The sequence below is a fragment of the Mixophyes fleayi genome, chromosome 6 (assembly GCF_038048845.1).
Source record: "Mixophyes fleayi isolate aMixFle1 chromosome 6, aMixFle1.hap1, whole genome shotgun sequence".
NCBI lineage: Eukaryota > Metazoa > Chordata > Amphibia > Anura > Limnodynastidae > Mixophyes > Mixophyes fleayi.
In genome coordinates, this window is record NC_134407.1 from 105,099,041 (window position 1) to 105,124,030 (window position 24,990).

General features: G+C 42.3%; 1 protein-coding gene across 1 annotated transcript; it reads left to right on the plus strand.

Moving 5' to 3' along the window:
• Window positions 1-2,218: 2,218 nt before the first annotated feature.
• On the plus strand, window positions 2,219-23,341 carry LOC142160350 (DPY30 domain-containing protein 1-like). Its single transcript, XM_075215267.1, has 5 exons — window positions 2,219-2,660; window positions 13,891-14,059; window positions 19,115-19,237; window positions 22,041-22,151; window positions 22,768-23,341. Exons 2-5 carry the CDS (start codon window positions 13,913-13,915, stop codon window positions 23,074-23,076), a joined length of 690 nt encoding a protein of 229 aa, XP_075071368.1. The 5' UTR covers window positions 2,219-2,660; window positions 13,891-13,912; the 3' UTR covers window positions 23,077-23,341.
• The last annotated feature ends 1,649 nt before the right edge of the window (window positions 23,342-24,990 follow it).

The window sequence follows — 24,990 nt, forward strand, 5'->3', positions numbered from 1 at the left end:
TTGGAAGGGGAGGGGGATTGAGTGGGAGGAAAGACAATGAGTTTGGTTTTAGCAAGATTAAGTTTGAAAAATCTAGAGGACATCCAGGAGGAGATGGCAGAGAGGCAGGCGGAAACCCTAGAGAGGAGGGAGGGAGAGAGATCAGGAGATGATAGGTAGAGTTGGGTGTCGTCAGCATAAAGGTGGTCCTTGAGGCCAAAGGAGCTGATGAGTTCACCCAGGGAAGAGGTGTAAAGAGAGAAGAGTAAGGGTCCGAGAACAGAGCCCTTCCCACCCTTCCACCCTTCAAATGGAAGGGTGGAAGGGGGGAAGAGAGACCCAGAGATGGTGACAGAGAAGGAACAGTCAGCAAGGTAAGAGGTGAACCAGGACAGGACGGAGTGGGAGAGGCCAAAGGACTGAAGGGTGTGGAGCAGGAGCGGATGGTCAATTGGGTCAAAGGCCGCTGAGAGATCCAAGAGAATGAAAAGGGAGAAGTGGCCCCTAGCTTTATCAGAGAAGAGATTGTTGGTAACTTTAGCCAGGGCAGTTTCAGTGGAGTGAAGGGGGCGGAAGCCAGACTGGAGAGGATCAAGGTGGAGAGGCGGTTGCAGACGAACCTCTCAAGTATTTTGGAGGCAAAGGGGAGAAGAGAAATGGGGCGATAGTTGGAGAGAGAAGTGGGGTCAAGATTAGGCTTCTTTAGAATGGGCGATACAAGAGCATGTCTAAAGAAGGAGGGGTAGATGCCGGCGGAGAGGGACAGATTAAAGAGGTGAGCGAGGTGGGAGCAGGTGGTGGGGTAAAGGGAGCGAAGGAGGCGGGAAGGGATTAGGTCCGGAGGACAGGTAGACGGGGGGATGATGAAATGAGAGAGTGGACTTCTTCACCCGTAGTGGGGCGGAAGGAGAAAAGGGGTTGGTGACTAGGAGGAGAGGAAGGTAGATTGGGGGGGGGGGCGAGGAGGAGATTTTGAGTCGGATGGCCTTGATTTTAGAGGAGAAGGAGGCAAAGTCAGTGGCAGTCAGGGAGGAGTGGAGAGGGGAAGGGGGGGCAGGAGAGTTTTGAAGGTGGTAAAGAGGCGGCGGGGGTTAGAGGACTGGGAGGAGATATGGAATATAAAGAAAGATTGCTTGGCGAGAGAGAGGGCGGAGCTGTAGGAAGAGAGAATTAACTTAAAATGGAGAAAATTAGCCAGGGAGCGGGACTTTCTCCAGTGACGTTCAGCCGTACGGGAGCATTTTTGGAGGAATTGGGTAAATTTGGAGTGCCAGGGTTGGGGTTTGGAGCAGTGGGGGTTGACAGAGTGGGCAGGGGCGACCGCATCAAGAGCGGTGGTGAGGGTGTAGTAGAGTGTAGAATGTGGAGGGAGACCGCCAGGTTGGGGTAGGCCTGGGAGGAAAGGGGAGAAAGGAGAGTATCGAGAGTAGAGGGCAGAGTAGCCGGATTAAGAGCATCAAGGTTGTGCCTGGACAAAGTAGGATTGGGCATGAGGAGTGGAGCGGGAGAGGAGGAGAGAGAAAAAGAGAGAAGATGGTGGTCGGATAGAGGAAAGGGAGAAATGGAGAAGTCAGAGAGACTACATAGGTAGAAGACAAGGTCGAGGGAGTGACCAAGGCAGTGGGTAGAGGAAGAGATCCATTGAGTAAGGCTAAAAGAGGAAGAAAGGGTGAGCAGTTTAATGGACGCAGGGTTGGTGTGGTTGTCGATAGGGAAGTTAAAGTCGCCGATGATGGAGGGCAGGTCACAGGAGAGGTGGTGAGGAAGCCAGGCGGCAAAGTTGTCGATGAAGAGGGAGGTGGGACCTGGGGGGTGGTAGATGACAGTGACGAGGAGGTGAATGGGGTAGAAGAGAGTGGGCTTCAAAAATGGAGAAGGAGAGGGAGGGTTCAGAAGGGATGACTCAAAAAGTAAAAGGCGGAGGAAAGGAGTAAGTCCACACCCCCGCCTGGGTGGTGTTTATACAGTGTTTTGTTCTAACAACCCTTAATTTCTGTATATAGCTGTCTTTGAAGGAATTTTAGCTACAAGCCAAATTTCTTTGTTAAAAAATTGGATGAGTAAGCATTCACATACTACAAATATATTAAAAAGATCTGGATTTTACTTCAACTTGTACGTACTCATTTATCCCAATTTCAAAAGTGTGTTACTTAAGTATTGCACAAGAGGGCAGCAATACACAGATTTCTACGCAACATAGGTAAGAATACAGATCATTTGCTTCTTAGACCCGGGCTCCGAAAACATGGGCGTAGACACTGATCACTTTGGAAACACCGACGACTTTTAACTTATTTATGCTCACTGTCGTACATTTAGAACAAAACGTCACCACACGACTTCGTGTATTTTAACTTTGTGGCGGTGGTAACTAGCAGCATATTGGTAATTAACATTTTAAAATGATGCATGTATTGCTGCATTTGTAGGTTTAGCGAGTAACCTTTTATAGTTTATTTGCTAAAACGTTGCCTACCGTATTACACAGCCATCATTTCTATATACTATGCGGACTGCAACACAAAATGGCAAGACCAACTAAAAAATGGCTGCATGTGGCTTCTTTTGTTGATGCGCATAACACTAAAGTGTCAATACGCTTCGCCTTACCGTTGCTAGGAGACCAAAGACTCGTTTTCGTTGTTTGTGAGAGCAGGAAAGCCGGGTAGCGCTAAAGGGTAAGTAAATAAAAGTGAAAATATATATTTATTATAAGTAGGAATAAACATATGATTTTGACGGGAGATTCCACCTTTGTCCTTCGCCAAGAAATCCATGTTATGTATGCGCATGCAATATATACAGTACATATAACCAACCAAACATTATTTATTCACGTTCTGCCTGCAAATGGCACTGCACCGCAAATAGGGGACAGTAAAAGTCAATTCATAATTTTCGAAATAGCAATTTACAATTCTAGAAATGGTTGTACTGCAAATGTTCTTAATTTTATAATCAGGGTGTCTCTGACCTAGAGGGTGGATTCTGGGCACCTCCACCGCTGTCTATTATAAGGTATGCATTAAAATACAAAAACAAAAGGACACTGCTGTGGAAAGTCACTATACATGGATCAATAATATGGTAAATTGATCTGTTTAAATATTTTAATGTTGTATTAAATAAAGGATTGGTTCTTCAAATAAAAACAAAATGTATTTCTCAACAATTAAACAAGAATAAGCAAATTCATACAAAACACTTCATAAAATCTACAAATCTTCAAAAATTACTTGCTCCTTCAGTGGTACCGCTATTTTAAATGGTAATTAATAACCATCACTTTAATCCATGTACTAGTAAAAAAAATGTAGTTTCCTTAGTCCATCTACCACATCAGATTGTAAGAGTAAAATCTCCAAATAATTGTATCCACATTCAAATAACAATAATAATTAATATCTCTAAATCAGAGACTTTGACATTGATGTTAATAGCCCAATAATCATTAAAAGTCCTACACCTCCCACATTAATATATATTAAAAGTCTCCGTTCCGGTTTCCAAGTAGAGATAAAAAGGCTTATATTACCAATATAAGTAGATCTTCCACCCTCCTGAATTAAGGCACCTTGAATTATGAGAGTGATTACAAACTCTGTTAGCCGTATTACTGTTCAATTATTCAATCCATAGTAGAACCGGCGTGTCGTCATCAGTTGTAACAATGTTGGTAAATCACCCACCTTCCAGAAGAAACAGTGATCAGCTTGAGCTGGGAGAGCACAAGCACTACCGTCTATTTAACCACTTTCTTATTTGCTCAGTGGAGTAAGCGGCATGTCGCCTTCTAATAGCCCTTCCAGAGTGTCACGAACGCCCAGCCTGTCACAGATACAGCAATCTGAACAGCTGGCCGTGACTGCCGTCACCTTAGTTACTTAGCAATGAATACACTTTATCTGCCACCACAAAGGATTTATTATGGTGTCCTCACGTTCACCAAAACCACTTATTAAAGTTTCATACTTAAATCACATACACATGTAGCATGAGCCTCCCTGGGCTTCGTAAGTTCACAAAGAATCACAGAGAATACACTAGATTTAATTTATTCAATCTGAAAAATTTCCAAGGCTTATTTACAAAAATTAATAACAAAGACATACAATATGTTGCACAGAAGAGTTTCAGAAAATAAAATAGGAAATAAAATCAGAGTACTACTTACGAGGTAGACTGGCTGTGTGTGAGGGAACACAATTAAAAAGAATGGGACATTTCAGTCTTGATAGACCCCTCATGAAATGCACAATCTGATGTCTAAGGCAAAAGATTTTAAACCATTTCTTGTTTGCAGCTTCACCCCCCACCTTAAGAATTTAGCTGTCAATAAAGACAGATTAATCTCCCAAATGTTACAGGGCTTTCGAAGTGAGCTGAGATCAGAAATGTGCACAGGACCTTGAAGTCTCAAATCTGCTTGTTCAGCTTGGCTAAGTCTAACTCCTCTGCATACACAAACTACTCAGAGATTTATCTGGGCTTGGCTACTTTCACAAGACCATTGACACTTGCCTAGGTCAGACTCAGGTCAGTTAACAAAATACACTTTGAAAGGTTACATAAAATATTCACAGTGTTATACATAAATTTAATAGAAAATAACAATCAGTCATTAGATATACTACATTTCGTCACACCTCTCCCTAACCTAGGGCACGGAGAACTGTGACCTGTCACTGTCTCTTCTGCCCATTGACCATTTCTGCCCCTTAGCGCGACAGGCCATCTGCGTTTTCATATTCTGCACACTTACGGTGCTGAATGGTTATATTGCTGCAAAATTAAACTCCATCTTAACAGCTTTCCATTATTCCCAGAAATTCTATTCGGTCAGCTTAGAGGATTATGGTCTGTAATAATGGTGAAATAGATCCATACAGGTAGGCTGTAGCTTTTGAAGTGCCTATACAATGGCTAAGCACTCTTGTTCAGTGGTAGCATACGCCACCCGGGGGAGGAGTTTTCTACTTAGGAAAATGATAGGGTGCTCCTCCCCCTGCACTGTTACCTGTCTAAGGACAGCTCCTAGTTCATAGTTAGACAGGTCGGTCTCTACTATAAACCTCCGTTTGAAATCTGGGAACTGGGCCAAAGTAGATTTCAAAGCTGTAAATCCATTTTCACAATCCTCTGTCCAATTAACCACCTGTGGTAATTTTTTTTTTTGTTAAGTCAGTCAGAGGTTTGACTAGGGTGCTATAATGTGGCACAAATTTTCGATAATACCCAGTTGTACCTAAGAAAGACATGACCTGCTTTTTCATGGTAGGAGTCGGCCACACCGTGATAGCCTCTACCTTGCCTGGCTCTGGGCAGGGGGTACCTCCCCCTATACGGTGCCCCAAGTATTGCACTTCACACATGCCAAGCTGGTTCTTCTCTGGTTTGATAGTCAGACCTGCCTCAGTAATTCGGCCTAACACACTATTCTAATGGATCAGGTGCTCCTCCCAGGTCTGGCTGAACACCGCAATGTCATCCAGGTAGGCAACTGCATGTCCCTCCTGGCCCTCTAGCAGGTCATTGACGAGGCGCTGGAAGGACGCAGGGGCATTTTTCATTCCAAAGGGCATGACCAAAAACTCAAACAGCCCAAATGGGGTGATAAATGCAGAGCGATCACGTGCCTCGAGTGACAATGGGATCTGCCAGTACCCTCTACTGAGATCCATGATAGTGATGTAGTGTGCCTTAGCAAGCTGATCTAGTAATTCATTTATCCTAGGCATAGGATAAGCATGAAACACTGTGGCATCATTCAACCTCCTATAGTCTACACTTAACAGGGTGCCCCCACATTACTTTGGGACCAGTACTCTGGGGCAGCCCAAGAACTGTGAGACTTTTGAATTACCCCTAGCTGCAACATCTTGTCTATTTCCATTTTCATTGCTTCTAACACTGGCTGTCTGAAGGGGGTCTGGTTGCCTGTGTTTACATGATGTGTGACCAAGTGTGTTTTTCCCAGGTTTCCCTGTGAAATGAGACTGATAAGGCCTTAGTGTGTCCGCGAGCTGTTCTAATTGATCGTCAGACAGCTCCACACTGCAGTGAGCAGCTGTTAGGGACAGACCCCCTTCCCCACCCTCTCTAGCAACATCTTCTAAATCCACCAAGGGGTCAGACTCCTGATCACTTTCAGGCAAGCTACACACAGCTAATACACAAGCTTCCCTGTCATGATAAGCTTTGAGCATGTTAATGTGATATACCTACTGCCTATTTTGGCCCTCATCTTTTGCCACTACATAATTGACATCATTAATGCGCTGTACTATGGTGTAGGGGCCCTCCCAGGCAGCCTGCAACTTGTTCTGCCGCATAGGGATCAGAACCTTTTGCCCCACCTCAGATATGCGTTCTCCCGCATTGCGGTCATACCACAGCTTCTGTTTTGCCTGCGCAGCTTTCAAGTTGCTCGTTGCCATCCGCATTAAGGACTGCAATTTTTCCATGAACTGCACTACATAGTTTACCAGTGACGTTTCTGAGGTGATCAATTTCCCTTCCCACTCTTCCCTAATCAAATCTAACGGGCCGTGCTCCCGGCGCCTGTACAGGAGTTCAAAGGGTGAGAAGCCAGTGAACTTCTGCGATACCTCGCGGTATGCAAAGAGGAGGTGGGGAAGGAACCTCTCCCAGTCTCTTCCCTGCTTCTCCACAAAAGTCCTAAGCATTTGTTTTAGGGTGCCATTAATGTGTTCGCACAACCCGTTGACCTGATACGGCAAAGTAATTAAATGATTCAACTGCATCTTTTTACACAGACTCTGCATGAGGTTAGACATGAACTGGGTACCTTGATCAGTTAATATTTCTTTTGGGAACTACACCCTGGAGAAAATAGTTATAAGGGAATCTGCTACCTTGACTGAGCGAATGGAGGAAAGAGCTACTGCTACTGGGTACCTAGTAACATAATCCACTACAGTCAGAATGTACTCTTTCCCTGAGCTACTGGGAATAGCTAGGGGACCCACAATATCCATAGCAACCCGCTCAAAGGGTTTTGATGTGACGGGCAGGGGAATGAGAGGGTCCCTCCCCACATCACCAGACTTCCCATCGACCTGGCGCACATGGCACGAGCTACAGTACTTGGCTACGTCAGTCAGCATGCCAGGCCAGTAAAAATGATGTACCAAATGAGCTTTAGTTCTGGCAACACCCAAATGTCGTGCTAGGGGTATCTCATGGGCTACTTTCAGCAACCCTTCCCTATAGGTTTGAGATAGAACTAGCTGCCTGTCAGCAATTTCATCTGGATGCATACTTGTGACAATTTTTAAAAAATTATATCTTCTTTACTTCCCAAATAGTCTTGACTTACCCTCCCTCTTACTGTTGATAAGCTGTGATCAGTGTTTTGTTCCGATTTCAAGGTATCACTTCAAAGCTTGTCAGTGAGGAACACAGCATGGGGTGGCTCATTCAAATCACTGCCTGAATCTGCAGCTCCTACAGTGAGAAAGGGGGGTGGAGGGGAATTAGTTTTTAGTGACCTTCCCTCCACACTTTCCGGGGTTAATGCACAGCTCCTCTGTACTGCTCTCTGGATCTCTACTGCTAATACATTTAATACATTTTCACACTTTGGGACACCTTCGGAATTGGGTACATGTAAATTGACCTGCTTACCTAAAACATTAGCAGACATGGTATCACATTTAGGCACAATCTCACACACTTTGCCCTGATCAGATTGACAACCTAGGGGATTTAAAGGGTTAGTCTCTCCAGAAAGAGCATTTTCATCAAACACATTGACACATAAGCCCTCCCTCTGCAAATCTGCATGAGTATTCTCAGCAGCACATGAAATTTCATTACATGGTCTTGCACTTATTTTATGCTGGTCAGCAGAGTTCGCCTGGGAAAGATTAAGGTTAGTTTGCATCAGTGCATCACTCTCAATTATATATATATTATATTATCACTTACCAAATCAGTCCCCAACAATATTATCTAGTACCCCAACGTCTCGTATTCCTCTGCCAAATCCCAAATCTTGATACATTCTGGCTAGGGGTGCTGCAGAATGTAGGCCCCCCACTCCTCACACAGCAATAGTCTTCATGGGAATAATGTTCTCAGGGCCCACTAGAGCTGGATGTACAGGAGTCAGTTCTGCGCCAGAGTCTAACAACCAACTTGGTGTCCTACCTTATCTGCTTGCAGATTGTCTCCGGGGCGTTCTTGGGGTCCTCTGGGGGAGTTGTTTTCTTCTTTTTGTGGTAACTCACAGTGATGTGCCCCACTTCATCACATGTAAAACACCTGTGGCCAGTTGCCCCCTCCCCCCCCCAAAAAAAGGTGCAGCAACAGCTGGTTTGGTTGACGGGAAACTTGGGTGATCCTCCAGGTTGCCTCTCTTTCCACTTAGTTTGCCCTGGCATTCCCCAACTCTTCTTCGTTACAGGAGCCCTGGTAACTGTGTACTTGTCAGCCAGGCTAGCGGCCACTTGTGCTGTCTTAGGGTCATGAGCCACAACCCATTCCCTCACCTCAGCTGGGCACAGTGCGAGGAACTGCTCCTGGAGAATAAGATCCTTTAGTTTATTACAGTCCAGTACCTGCAATCCCTCAATCCATTGATGCATCATGGATGATAACTGCGCTAACAGTCCGGCATAATGATCAGAGGAACTGCGCTTTGAGTCTCGGAACTTCCGCCTTAAAGCCTCAGGAGTGATGTTAAAACAAAGTAACAAGGCTTTCTCAATTGCGACATAAACGCCGTCCAGTTCCCGGGGAAGGTCTGCAAACGCTTCCAAAGCTTTACTTCTCAGTCCAGAGGTTAAATAGATGGCCCACTCACTGGGGTCCAGTTTAAACTGTCGGCAAGTCCTTTCAAATCCTATCAGGAACGTATCAAGGTCGCCATCCTTTTCCAATTGTTCGTGCCTGAGTTTTTTCCTACCCGGACCTCGGTCCGCTGACTGGCTGTTGAGCCTGGCCAGTTCCAGCTGGTGTTTGCGCTCGGCTTGATGCGCTGCAGCGGAAGCCTTCCTGTCTGCACAGCGCTCAGCAGCCTCCCAGTTTTCAGCAGCGCAATGAGGTTGCAGGGTCGGCATCCTTCAGCTGTTTGAGAGCAGTATGAAGGTAACTGTCTAGAATAGACTCCTCACTTGATTGAGCAGAGGTATTTGCTGTAATGTCCAATGTTAACTGCTCTCCTGAAGCAGAGAGGCTTTCTCCCTGGCCTCCGGCGTCACTTAGCTTCTGATCAGCATCCACAAGCGCTTGAATCATTTGTTCTTGCCGTGGTCGACAATTTCTCTGTCGACACACAAGGTCAAAATATCAGCCTTTTTCAAATGTTTATAGTCAGTGGCCATCCTGGACCTCACACTTCCACCAAATAGAAAATAGACAAGAAAAAGGGGGGGAGGGCAGAAACTATATGTGCAGTATGTCTTTTAACATTTTGTAAGCCTTGAGCGTAATCTCCGGTCCATTAGAATGCTGACTCTCTCTAGAATAAACAATGAGAGTCCCATATATTTGGGCCATACATATGTGTTTTTAAATTGAGAGCCAACTTACCAAAGAGGTACCCCAGAAGCCTCCAAACAGCAATTCAGTGCCAGTACCCCCTCTCAGCTACTGACACCAACATGCCTCTCAGACAAATACAAAAGTGGAAGCTGCTCAAGTCAATTTATAGGCCATAACAGGTGCTTGAAAGGGTGGGGTTATCCTGCAAGGAACATACACACATTTTTTTCCCCCAGCACACTGCTATAGCCAGCAACAGATCTGCCATTTCTACTGTAGATAAAAATGCAAAAGTCTTTGTTGCACACATTTGCAAATGTATGTTTAAGCCATCCGCCACGCCAAGGCGCTTTTGCTAATAGGATGGTCCTACTCTAAACAATGAGAGTCCCATATATTTGGGCCATACATATGTGTTTTTAAATTGAGAGCCAATTTACCAAAGAGGTACCCCAGATGCCTCCAAACAGCAATTCAGTGCCAGTACCCCCTCTCAGCTACTGACACCAACATGCCTCTCAGACAAATACAAAAGTGGAAGCTGCTCAAATCAATTTATAGGCCATAACAGGTGCTTGAAAGGGTGGGGTTATCCTGCAAGGAACATACAGACAACATTTTTTCCCCCAGCACACTGCTATAGCCAGCAACAGATCTGCCATTTCTACTGTAGATAAAAATGCAAAAGTCTTTGTTGCACACATTTGCAAATGTATGTTTAAGCCACCCGCCACGCCATAACACCTGTTATGGCCTATAAATTGATTTGAGCAGCTTCCACTTTTGTATCTCTCTAGAATAACACACCACTAATTCACTTAAGTTCTTATGATAAAAAGAGAAATATTATCTATCCCACCAAGCTGCCACCAGTTTGTCACGAACGCCCTAGCATGTCCCAGATATAATAATAGTAATAATTGAGGATACATTGTCTATACAATCTAAGTTTTTTCTTAGCAAAATATCTCTTCCTAAATAAGTTTGCATACAATGTCTCAGTTACTGACAGTAGCCCTTTTAGAGTTGATACGCTTATAAGCAGAGCCGGATTTAGACCTCATGGGGCCCTAGGCAAGATATTGGTTTGGGGTTTCAGGATTAGCAAGCCCAGTAATGAAAAAACAGCAGTCTCCTATCACTACTACATCATAGACCGTCCGCCACTACAGTTACTGACTGCAGCCCTCTACCTACAGAAACATGAAAAAGTGCTGGAATGTAATAATCATGTTAATATGTCAGTTTTCTGCATGAATCCCATAGTGCAACATTTAAACAAGTCAGACCTCCTCATAATATAAATCCCACCAGATTCAGGATAGTTGGCAGACTGTGCTGCTCTCTCCTACCTGTTCTCATCACTTTCACGGCTTGTGGCTGCTGGTGTCTTTAGATCAGTTGCTGCTTGTCTGGATCCTGGAATGTTGGAGACCCTATTTGGAAAAAAAAATGGGTACATGAAATTTAGTGAACTCCAACCAGCCCCAGTGTTAAATCAATATAGCACCCACATTTTATAAGTAGGCCTCCCTCCAACCAAAACATTAAATTAATGGTGTTACCATTTAAAAAATAAACCTATTTCCCTCCCACTAACAGCCCCTCACACACACATAATACACACAGACAATGGCCCCTCACACACACATAAAATACACACAGACAATGCCCCCTCACACACACATAATACACACAGACAGTGGCCCCTCACACACACATAATACACACAGACAGTGGCCCCTCAGACACACATAATACACACACAGTGGCCCCTCACATACACATAATACACACAGACAATGGCCCCTCACACACAGATAATATACACACACAGTGGCCCCTCACACACACATAATACACACAGACAATGGCCCCTCACACACAGATAATACACACACTATTAATATACTACCCTCCCCCTCCCCCAACTTACCTTTTTCCATCTAGGAGCTGTGCAGTCTTCATCCCCTTCACACATGGGACGGCACCTGTCATGTGGTGCACGCAGTGGCGGATCCAGGGGGGGGGGGGGGGGCGATCAGGGCGATTGCCCCCCCTAGCAGGGGCTTGCTGCCGACAGCTGCACACTGTGCAGGTCCGTTCAGCAGTGACAGTGTGCTGCCCGGCTGCTCTGATTGTGTTTTAAACACAATCAGAGCAGCAGGACAGCACACTGCCGAGGGGACCTGCACATACTGCCGGCAGCCTTAGAAGTTTGAAAGGGGGCGGGGCCTAAATCACCCCCCCTACATCGCCCCGGGTATAGCAATTTCCTAGATCCGCCCCTGGGTGCCCGTCCCATGTGACACACAGCAGGCCACACACAGGAGGGTGGGAGGAGACCAGCCACCACACTAGCCCCTCCCCTGACTCGCGGCCCCTCCCCCCCCCCCTCCCGAGTCGTGGGGGGGGATGTGCCGCGAGTCGGGGGATGGGCTGAATATTTTTTTTTTCCTCTCTCTTGCCCCCCCCAGCTGGGCCCCCGAGAGCTGCTAGGCCCTAGGCAGGTGCCTAGGTTGCCTAGCAGTAAATCCGGCCCTGCTTATAACTATTTAGAAGATCATTTTTATCACAGTTCTGAAAGATGTAATTGATGCCATCTATGATAGCACTTAGTTTCGCCATTACGGCAGTACATGAATAAAATTATTTTTTTTTTTTTAAAAATACTTTATTATTTGAATAATGTTTTTTTAAATATTTTGTAAATCATTTTTAGCTATTTTTAACTATTTTTTAAACAAGTGTAAGTGACAGCCCAAGTCTGGGCATTTAGTTATGTTCCACATACACGTTCAGGTTACACAGTTTCAGTAATTGGCTGAGGAGGGATCCTCAGAAATTCAAAGAACACTAGAGATAAGAGTGTTAAGCATCCTGGTGTCCAGCTGGTAAGAGAGGGGCCACGCAGTGAGGTGGTGTTCTGAATGGTGGCTTGTTTTTTTTTGTTTTGCTGGGTAGAGACCCTTTTGTGCACCAACATACAAGGCATTGACCAAAAGGTTTTTACCTGAGCTAATGCAAATATATAATCAGCCAAACACTCAAGAATGGAAAAAAATAATCGGCTAATCATGTGGCAGTAACTTAATGCATAAAAGAATGCAGAAATTGCTGATTTCCTGGGATTTTCATTCACAGCAGTGTCTAGAGTTTACAGAGAATGGTGTGCAAAACAAAAACCATCCAGAGAGCTGTAGTTTTGTTTGCAAAAACACCTTGTTAATGAGAGAGGTCAGAGGAGATTGGCCAGACTGTTGAAGCTGACAAGAAATGGACAGTAGCTTGTATAACCCGCGTTACAACAGTGGTATGCAGAAGAGCATTTCTGAATGCACAGCACATCAAACCTTGAAGCGGATGGACTACAGCAGCAGAAAACCATTTCCGTCAGCTATTGACAGGAAACTAATGCTACAGTGGGCACAGGCACACCAAAACTGTATAGTTGAAGATTGAAAAAACATTTCCTGAACAAATGATTCTCAATTTCTGTTGTGACCTACAGTCACTAGATCTCAATCCAATTGAGCACCTTTGGAATGTGGTGGAAGGGGAGATTTGCAGCATGAATGTGCAGCTGACTCATCTGCAGTTGTGTGAGGCTATTGTATCAATACGGACTAGAATCTCTAAGAATATTTCCAGCATCTTGTTAAATTCATGCCACAAACAATTCTGTAGGAAAGGTAGGGTCCTTCCAATAACTAGAAAGTTGTATCTAATAAACTGGACACTGAGTGTGTATGTATGTGTGTATGTATATACAGGCTGATCCATAAGTGTAGAAAAACACCCTTTTAAAAAAAATTGCATCCAAGATGGCCACCATACTGGCCACATACCATAAAAAGTTTTTCACCACACCCAGATCATATGTGTAGACACTTACATCTTATGCAGCTCTCAATGTAAAGCTACCAAATCTTACATAGTTATTTAGTATCGAAAAAGTGACCTATTAGACCACATAGAGACAATGCGACAGCAACAAATATTGAAAACATAATTTTTTTAAACAATTATTTGACTACTGGAAGGAAACCTCGCGACAATACGACATTACAACAACACGACAAAGCAACAAATCTTATTATCTAAATAGCATTTTTTGTCTATTTAGCAGATAATTTAGTAATATATAAAAACTGCTACACATTACAAATTGGACCCACATAATGTGGCTAACCTTACTATTATATATATCCTTTGCTTGTCCCTGTATTATATTCGATCCCTACAGAGAAATATTAACTCACCTATATTCTGTTTTATTTTTATTTTTTTCTTCACGTATATTTTAAAACATAAAAACATTCTGCAGTGAATTGGTATGATGTCTTGCTACCATATGTACCCTGGATTTTAATAATTTGTTTCTTAATGTCATTGAAATAGGTGGTGGATTTCTTGAATCAGAATGGATTCTGAATATTTGAAGAGATATTTAGGAATGTGTCTGGCACAGGGACTAGCAGAAGTAGCAGAGAAAAGACCAATGGATCCTATTCAATATCTTGCACACTGGATTTACAAATACAGAAGCAATTTGGATGAATATGAAAAAGTAACCGTAACCACCTAATTAAATTAATATGGGATTGTATGTTCTCCTGCATGAAATGTGAAGCAGTCAGGAGAAGCTCAATTTTATGCCATATAGTTGTGAGCCACTCAAAACCAGTTATTTTTTGCCCTTCATTGCACACCCCTTCCCTTTTTTAAACTGCTCATGTGACTGTTTGGGCATATGAAAGATTTTCCTGCCAATTATAGAATACTATATTTTGGTTATAAATCAGCAATACAATTTCTCCTCTCCCATATTTAGACAGATTCAATCAGAATATAAAATAAAAAGCACATGCCACCTGTATACATTTGAGGCAACTATTTAATGGTCCAATATCCATGTGTATGCTAGGGACCAGTGCTGGTACCTAGTGACTAAATCTGATTTCATGTCAATCAGTAGGCTATGTTCACATGAATTTATTGCTAAACCCATAAAATAGTTGCCTACGCTGTGGGTAGACAACAGTAGTTTTTCCATATTCTTTGCAGATAAGGATTTGTTCTTTTGCTTGGTACAATAAGTCTGAGTACTAGAAGGTAACCTTTATGTATCAATTAATTCGAGGAATAGTGTCAGCACAACAGATGCGTTTCAATCAAAACATGTTAGTAAGATTAGGACACATGTACTGCATATGCTGTGCTGCCACTGTTCCTAAATTGAAATGTTTATAATATACTTAAACGCTAAGACTAAACTGTACTTTCAACTAGAGATGAACGCACTCGGATTTCGTGAATCCGAGCCCACCCGAACGTTGCCGATCCGAGTCGGATCCGAGACAGATCCGGGTTTTGGCGCTAAATGAAAACCTGAAACCAAGGCTCGGAGTCATAATCCCGCTGTCGGATCTCGCGATACTCGGATCCTATAAATTCCCCGCTAGTCGCCGCCATCTTCACTCGGGCATTGATCAGGGTAGAGGGAGGGTGTGTTAGGTGGTCCTCTGTCCTGGTAGATCTCGTGCTGTGCTGTTTAGTGCTGTGTTCTGCAGTATCAGTTCAGTGGTGCTTTGTGCTGTGCTCTGTCGATTTTGAGTTCAGTGGTGCTGCTGGGTCCTGTGCTGTGTACTGTGTCCTGTGCTCTGTGCTTCTAAGGGCATAGTTATTTCCCCATTATTCCCAAGTGTTTAAAAAATTAAAAAAAAGTTATAAAAAAAACTACAAAAAAAAAAATAAAAAAAAAAATTAATTACAACAAAATTTGCAAAACCAATCCTGCAGTATAGGCCCATTGGTACTGCAATATTAACAAGTTCACACATTCTGCATATAATGGAGACCAAAAATTTGGAGGATAAAGTAGGGAAAGATCAAGACCCACTTCCTAGTAATGCTGAAGCTGCTGCCACTAGTCATGACATAGACGATGAAATGCCATCAATGTCGTCTTCCAAGCCCGATGCCCAATCTCCTAGTACAGGGCATGTAAAATCCAAAAAGCCCAAGTTAAGTAAAAGTAGTAAAAAGAGAAACTTAAAATCATCTGAGGAGAAACGTAAAGTTGCCAATATGCCATTTACGACACGGAGTGGCAAGGAACGGCTTAGGCCCTGGCCCGTGTTCATGACTAGTGGTTCAGCTTCACCCACGGATCTTAGACCTCCTCACGGACCTCCTCCCCCCCCTACAAAAAATTGAAGAGAGTTATGCTGTCAGCAACAAAACAGCAAACAACTCTGCCTTCTAAAGAGAAATTATCACAAATCCCCAAGGCGAGTCCAAGGGTGTTGGTGGTTGTCAAGCCTGACCTTCCCATCACTGTACGGGAAGAGGTGGCTCGGGAGGAGGCTATTGATGATGTAGCTGGCGCTGTGGAGGAACTTGATGAGGATGGTGATGTGGTTATTGAAAATGAGGCACCAGGGGGGGAAACAGCTGATGTCCATGGGATGAAAAAGCCCATCGTCATGCCTGGTCAGAAGACCAAAAAATGCACCTCTTCGGTCTGGAGTTATTTTTATCCAAATCCGGACAACCAATGTATGGCCATATGTGATCTCCATCAGATTCAGTCCTGCAGCCCAAGTCAGCAGCCAGACTGAGTCCTCTTCAATACGGGATTCATCCGAGGAATCCTGCAGCGGTACGCCTACTACTGCCACTGCTGCTGTTGCTGCTGTTAGTCGGTCATCTTCCCAGAGGGGAAGTCGTAAGACCGCTAATCTTTCACAAAACAATTGACCGTCCAACAGTCGTTTGCCATGACCACAATATACGATAGTAGTCACCCTATTGCAAAGCGTATAACTGCGGCTGTAACTGCAATGTTGGTGTTAGACGTGCGCCCGGTGTCCGCCATCAGTGGAGCGGGATTTAGAGGGTTGATGGAGGTATTGTGTCCCCGGTACCAAATCCCGTCGAGATTCCACTTCACTAGGCAGGCGATACCAAAAATGTACAGAGAAGTACGATCAAGTGTCCTCAGTGCTCTAAAAAATGCGGTTGTACCCACTGTCCACTTAACCACGGACATGTGGACAAGTGGTTCTGGGCAAACGAAGGGCTATATGACTGTGACAGCCCACTGGGTAGATGCATCCCCTTCCGCAGCAACAGCAACAGCTGCATCAGTAGCAGCATCTACAAAATGGCTGCTCGTGCAAAGGCAGGCGACATTGTGTATTGCAGGCTTTAATAAGAGGCACAACGCTGACAACATATTAGAGAAACTGAGGGGAATTATCTCCCAGTGGCTTACCCCACTTAGACTCTCATGGGGATTTGTGGTGTCAGACAATGCCAGTAACATTGTGCGGGCATTAAATATGGGCAATTTCCAGCACGTCCCATGTTTTGCCCACACCATTAATTTGGTGGTGCAGCATTACCTCAAGAGTGACAGGGGTGTGCAGGAGATGCTTGCGGTGGAGCGCAAAATTGCTGGACACTTTCGGCATTCAGCCAGTGCCTACCGCAGACTAGAGGCACATCAAAATACCATGAACCTGCCCTGCCATCACCTCAAACAAGAGGTTGTGACGCGCTGGAACTCCACCCTCTATATGCTGCAGAGGATGGAGGAGCAGCAAAAGGCCATTCAGGCCTACACAGCAACCTACGACATAGGCAAAGGAGTGGGGATGCGCCTGAGTCAAGCGCAGTGGAGACTGATTTCCGTGTTGTGCAAGGTTCTCCAGCTGTTTGAACTTGCCACACGAGAAGTCAGTTCCGACACTGCCAGCTTGAGTCAGGTCTTTCCCCTGATCAGGCTGTTGCAGAAGCAGCTGGAGAAAGTGAGGGAGGAGCTGGTAAACCATTGCGATTACACCAAGCATGTAGCTCTTGTGGATGAAGCCCTTCGTACGCTTTGCAAGGATCCGAGGGTGGTCACTCTTTTAAAGTCAGAGGAATACATTCTGGCCACCGTGCTCGATCCTCGGTTTAAAGCGTATGTTGTGTCTCTGTTTCTGGCGGACACAAGTCTACAGCAGTGCAAAGACCGGCTGGTCAGGAGATTGTCCTCTGAAGAGGACCGTGACATGCCAACAGCTCCACCCTCATTTTCTTCCACATCTATGGCTGTGAGGAAAAAGCTCAGTTTTCCTAAAAGAGCCGCTGGCGGGGATGCTGATAACATCTGGTACGGACTGAAGGACCTGCCAACCATTGCAGACATGTCTACTGTCGCTGCATTGGATGCTGTCACAATTGAAAAAATGGTGGAGGATTATTTTGCTGACACCATCCAAATAGACATGTCAGACAGTCCATATTGTTACTGGCAGGAAAAAAAGGCAGTTTGGAAGCCCCTGTACAAACTGGCTCTATTTTACCTGAGTTGTCCCCCCTCCAGTGTGTACTCGGAAAGAGTTTTTAGTGCAGCGGGGAACCTGGTCAGTGAGCGGCGAAGGAGGTTGCTTCCTCAGAACGTTGAAAAAATGATGTTCATAAAAATGAATTATCAATTCCTCAATGAAGTACAGCACTTCACTATGCAGTCCAGATAGAGGTGTATCAGATATTAAACAACATTGACTGTTGCTGCAAAATTTTTAAATAATATTGTGGGGAACACTACACTATGCAGTCCATAAACTTTTTTGGTGGAATTCAGACCCGTGGAGGGTTTTTTAATTATATTGTGGCCCCGGTAAAAAAATGTGTATCGGAGCCACCCCACTACGCAGTCAAGAAACTTTTTTTTTGGAATTCAGACCCGTGGAGGGTTTTTTAATTATATTGTAGGGACCACTCCTCTACGCAGTCCAGATAAATTTTTGGGTGCGATTCAGACCAGTTGAGGGTCTTTAAATTATATTGTGGTGACCACTCCTCTACGCAGTCCAGGTACATTTTTTGGTGCGATTCAGACCAGTTGATGGTTTTCTAATTATATTGTGGTGAACACTCCTCTACGCAGTCCAGGTACAATTTTTGGTGTAATTAAGAAGACCAGTTGATGGTTTTCTTATTATATTGTGGTGACCACACCTCTATGCAGTCCAGGTACATTTTTTGGTGGGATTCAGACCATTTGAGGGTTTTTAAATTATATTGTGGTGACCACTCCTCTACGCAGTCCAGATACAATTTTTGGTGTAATTAAGACCAGTTGATGATTTTCTTATTATATTGTGGTGACCACTCCTCTACGCAGTCCAGGTACAATTTTTGGTGTAATTAAGACCAGTTGATGGTTTTCTTATTATATTGTGGGGACCACTCCACTACGCAGTCCAGAAAGATACCTCGTTGCAACGTTTTGGACTAATAACAATATTGTGAGGTGTTCAGAATACACTGTAAATTAGTGGAAATGATTGTTATTGAATGTCATTGAGGTTAATAATAGCGTAGGAGTGAAAATAAGCCCAAAAACTTGATTTTTGAACTTTTTATGCTTTTTTCAAAAAAAATCCGAATCCAAAACCTTTCGGCAAGTGTTTTGCGAAACAAATCCGAACCCAAAACCTCAAGAAAATCCGAATCCAAAACACAAAACACAAGACGCCAAAAGTCGCCAGTGCACATCCCTACTTTCAACAATTTTAGACTATTCTTGCTGCTTTTAATCTTATCGATTTTTTTTATTTTTTTATTTAAGAGGCGTCTAGAAAGGGAAGAGCTGGAGATAGAAAAGGAAGAAGCTCGGCAGGCGCTTGAGACAATTGAAAAATTAAAAGAAGAAGAAATGTTAATCCAGAAAAGAATTGAAGAACAACAAAGGGTGAGAGCTGATAAGGTTGATGTGTTACACATTTTACACCACTACATTATTTACATGCTGCTATAAGTTTGTCTATAAGATGTCCTCAGATAAGTTACAATTTGGTAAGTGAATAACATTGATTATCCTATTACAATGGCAAGAGGTGGGAATTAATAGACAGCAGGTATGGTTCTCTACTGATGACAGACAGTTAGAGAGCTGTTTCTGGCATAAATTATGTAAAGGAACACTGAACTTGAAACACAAGCTACCCCAATAATATATAAACACACACACACACACACCATTAAAACCACTGATAAGTGAATAACATTGATAATCCCAATGCAATGGTAAGGACTGGGATTTAGTAAGCAGCAATTTAACAGTCAATTCTTGAAGTTGATGTGTTGGAAGCAGGAAAAATGTGCAAGTGTAATCTGAGCGGCTCTGACCAAATTGTAATAGCTAGACGACTGGGTCAGAGCATCTCCAAACTGGAAGGTCATGTGGTGTGTTCCCAGTATGCATTGGTTAGTACCTACCAAAAAGTGGTCCAAGGAAAGACAACATGTGAACTGGCGACAGAGTCATGGGCACCCAAGGCTCATTGATGCGTGTAGGGAGCGAAGGCTAGCCCGTCTGGTCCAATCCCACAGAAGTGCTATTGTAGTACAAATTGCTGAAAAAGTTAATGCTGATTATGATAGAAAGGTGTCAGAACACACAGTGCATCACAGCTTGCTGCGTATTCGGATGCGTGGCTGCAGACCTGTCATAGTGCCCATGCTGACCCCTGTCCACTGCCGAAAGCACCTACAATGGGAAGAATATGATAAAATACACAGCGAAGAAAAAGATCTAATTGGTGCACCTTAGTTCTAATTGAATGATAAAATGAATGTATAAAAATATAAAAATAAAGGGTTAAAATATCAATTATTAAATTTGATCAGTAGCGCAGCTGTAATATGGGGTGTGTAAGGCCCCACTAAATAAAGGCAAACTATAAATAAAGAAACAAATTATTACAGCGCTGCAACTGGTCAAAATATTACCCTGCCAAAAGCGATGCTAAAAAGGTATATTAGATAGAATTTATTTATATATTAACAGTATCACATCTAAATAGATGAAAAAGTATCTTATATATATAAATATAACATATATAAAAAATGACTGAATGTGAGCTGAAGATGATAAAAACAAATAGAAGTGTAAGTTGTAACAACGCTGTTCCAATAGCTTTTAAAAATGATAAAACTTAAGAACTCGTTTTGATTTTGTAATCTCCAAGATCACTAATGAGAATTGAACTAAGAAAATGATATGTAGAGACTCTTTCAATATAAGGTGCACCTTTTGTGATGAGTGATCCAAAGTGCTTAAATAGGGTGAACAGTGTGTAGATCTTTTTCCTGACACGTTTCATTACCTACACAGTAATTTCTTCAGAGGAGAAACACAACAACACTTAGGGCTAGATTTACTAAGCTGCGGGTTTGAAAAAGTGGGGATGTTGCCTATAGCAACCAATCAGATTCTAGCTTTCATTTATTTAGTGCTTTCTACAAAATGACAGCTAGAATCTGATTGGTTGCTATAGGCAACATCCCCACTTTTTCAAACCCGCAGCTTAGTAAATCTAGCCCTTAGTGTAAACTCCAGCTCACAATGAAAAGATGAAAAGGAAAAATACAGCAACACTTTGTGTAAAGTCCAGCTCACAATGCGAGCTGGACTTTACACAAAGTGTCATATTCGCTTACCACCTTTTATTCCAGCATGTAAATGGAAATGTTTTACAACATTTTCCATTGGGGTAACCTGTCTCCGCATTGTTGATTCATCATTGGTCTTTCCAATTCTAGCAGATGCCCTAGTAAAGCTTCTTCCACCACTTCTTTAAAATATGTCTCCCTTCCAACACAGTGGACAATGTTGGGGCATAACCCTTGCATTAATTAAGATGACCAAGGACAGTAAACAACTATTGTTCATTATTTCAGCTGTAGCCAGGAAAAGCATCTTACAGATGTGGAACCTCAATAATGCTATACATTTTTAGGACCAAATAATTTTTCGTCTTCAGGATGGATTGGTTTCAATTTTCCATGCTTCGAGAAAAGCAAGTTAGGAGCTTTTTCCAGATGTGGGAAACTTTCATTGATTCTTTGCCATGTTCAGTTAAATCCAAAGTTTGTTTTTGTTTTAAACACACCAACAGGTACGAATGTAGTCCTTTAGTGGAAGACTCTCCATTTGTTTTTCTTGGCAAATTGCCCAATTAAATCAATATAAATCACACTGAATAAACCAATGAAGTATATAGAAATTAAGACTCTTGAACAGATTTCAGCTATGTCAGGAGATACTCTGTTTCAAGAACGTTGTGTAACATGGATAGTGTCTACTCTGTGGGAGATATAATCCCTAAATACCTTACATTTCCTGTATTGCCGCACCTGGGGCCTGTTTTACCTTATTTAACTCTTCACTCATTTTATATATATATATATATATATTTTATACTCTATGTGAATATATATTGATTGTTAACTTTCTTGTTTTCTTTACGCATGTATAATGATTATTTTTATTTTTATGCAACTTTGGCATTTTTACTGTATTATTTTTGTACTGTTGATTACTAATCACCATTTTTATTTTATGTTTGCATCAGCAAAAAACGTTATTGGTAAAAAATATGTCAAGACCTAACAGCAGATAGTAACATTGTTATACTTGCTTAAGCCTTGAGACTAAGGAACACTTTATTTGTACTTGCTGTATTTAACCATTTAATTGTTTTTGTTTTCAGAAGAAAATGTCAGAGGAGTTTCCACAAAAAACTATTGGAGAACTTACAGAAAAGTTTGGTGCACCACAACTACCTACTGTGGAAGAGACAGATGAAAGTCCAATAGCTGCTGTAAGTATTCAACAAACAGCATATATTTTGAAAGACACTACTGCTTTTGTTTTAAATAGGCTGAGTAAGTGGAGTGTTTGAGAGTTTTAGTTTGAGTTATTCTTTACTTTAATAATTAAAGGGCTTCCTCTGTTTTTTTTTTTAAATGTTATGAACCACACGCGGCTAACTAGGCAGCCAGTATTTACATAGTTTTATGAAACAACAACTGTTTGTCTTACTCTCTGTGACCCACAGCTTTCCCATAGGAAATCCAAATCTCAGTCCTTCTGAAGCTGTTTTGTATTTTGTGTGCAGCTTAGTGAACCACACTATTTTAGTGACCATTTAGCATTTTCAATTTAGCCATAAAAACAATGTCACAAGTTGTCATATACATGCCAGATTTCTGAACGCACAAACATTGCTGGTAAATAAGACTTAATGTCAGTTTAAAAATAAATCTTTCAAGTATTTGTATCCTACATGAAGAGTATGTATGTGAATGAGAACTGTACATTCTATATATCTGAAAAACAACAAGTGAAAATGCTATTATAGATTGGCCAAATGTCTTTTTGTGTTGTTTTTTGGTAAACATAAGATAAAAACTAAGCTTCATTCTGAATCTACTAAGGGTGGCAAACAGAAGAACCTGGATATTTCTCCAGAGAGCGAGGACGGTGAAGTAGCACATGTTGTGGAACTGGGTGTAAAAATAACAGACCAATTGAAGAATGGGGCAATGGTCGGCCAAGAAAACTCCGATTTGATTGTTGGAGTGGAGGAACATGCAGAGGTTTTGGAAGTTCCTAAAAGTGATAGAGTACAGTTAGAAGATAATGCCCCCTCCTTGAATACAGCTGACACAAATACAGTGCAAAGTGAATTAAAAGAACTTGAGGACAAGGAACCTAAAGCTGATGCAGAAGAACAAAAACTATGACCCTCTTGCAATAATTGTGCATTAAAAGGTGGTATTTAGAGATTTTGTTTATTGATTGTATTGAATACTTTTTTCTCATTTTGTAAGATAAAGAGGGTGGCTGCCCCTTTCTCTCTTATACGGCCTAACCCATACTGTTTATATCTTTACCCAATATTTTTCATATTGATCACTCTCCAAAAAATGGAAATCCTGTGCACACCTTTGCTTGATTTCATCATGGAAAACTAACATTTACCTACTGTTGACTTGCTTCAATAAAGAAAATTATGATATAAAAGGTGGTGTTTAAAGAGTTTAATGACTCATTGGTTATTTGCAAAAAATAATGTATGCACTTAACGCACAAAGAATGGAATTCAGTGTGCATCTCCCTGTACTGTACAGATAAGCATCATTTTTTGTTCTGTTTTCCAAATACTGAAGTGTCTTCTGTGTCTGATTCATGTGTTTTCAGTGAAGAAAGCAGCAACTGATAAACGGAAAAATTACTAGTTACATTTTCAACATGAGCACCCTGTTTTACAGAAATGTAATAAATACATAAATCATTCACAGACATATGCTGCTATAATTTTTAGAGGCAAAAAAGGCTGCATGAATTATATATATAATTCCATGCTACATATATTATCATCACCATTTATTTATATATCACCACCAATTCCGCAGTATTGTACAGAGAATATTTCTCGTTCACATCAGTCTCTGCCGAGTTGGAGCTTACAGTCTAATTTTCCTAACACACAAACAAGCATTAATTTTGTCAGCAGCCAATTAACCTACCAATATGTTTTTGGAGTGTGAGATTGAAACACTTGTACCAGGTTCCTTAAGTATCTATTCCCATGATATAAAACTGTAACTTAAAAATAAATACAAATAAGCCCCGCCCTGCAGTTTAACTAGCCCCGAGCTAATAGCACTAGGGCTCTACCCACACCCCTGGATCGGTGGGTGTGGGGTAATAATAATAGCAAAAATACAATTTATCCCTAGTGCACTACAGGTCCCAGCATGCCTTGGCTATCATTAAGTGCCAGGGCATGTTGGCACTTGGGGAACCACAAATGGACCTTTAGTGCACCAAGGATAAATGTAAATAAAACACAGATGCAAGTGTAAAAATTATTTTAATTGAAATAACAACACCCCTACACTAATCTCGCCTAGAAAAACTACTTTCTTAGGACCCCATTTTGAGTTGAATGGAAGTTCATCTCTCAGGTGCAAAATTCTGCTTTGTTTTACACAGCACGGGGCATTTAGAGTTTCTCGTAAATTGTACTTACGCATGGAGATGTGGTTCAGGGTTGTGCATGTGCAACTCAAGTAAAGTATGCTCCCCTGAAAATGCACCTTATTTAGATTAGTACTCATCTCCAGTTACGCCTGAAAGTAGGAGTATCTCTTAATGCAAAGAATGCAAAAAAAAGAATGCAAAGATACATGCTAATTATTATGATCATCAGCACAGATGTTTACAATGTTTAAAAAATACCATAAAGTGCTCCTCACCCCAAAATAGATAAAGCACCAATATGTATATCCTGGTCTTGTTACAGGTAATCTAGGAGCTGAACAGAATCAGGTTCCCACTGCAAAAGCCAGAACCAGCATCAGGCTATGACAAACTGGAAAGGTTCCACTATGACAAGAAAACCTGCAGAATGGGGTTGATCTGTTATAATAAGGCTCGGCCTCAGGCAGTTAAGCACAGGGCTAAATTCTGTACATGAATTGGGCCTGTGGAAAAATATGTTCCTGCAGGAAAAGCCAGCCCTCTGCTAATAGCACTGTGGCACCATCCAACATCCATGGGCAGTGAAGCTTACCATAATAATAATAATAATAAAAAAAAAAAAAATGTCATAAAAACTATTTTAGTATATAGCCAGGGCCGGTGCTAGGTTC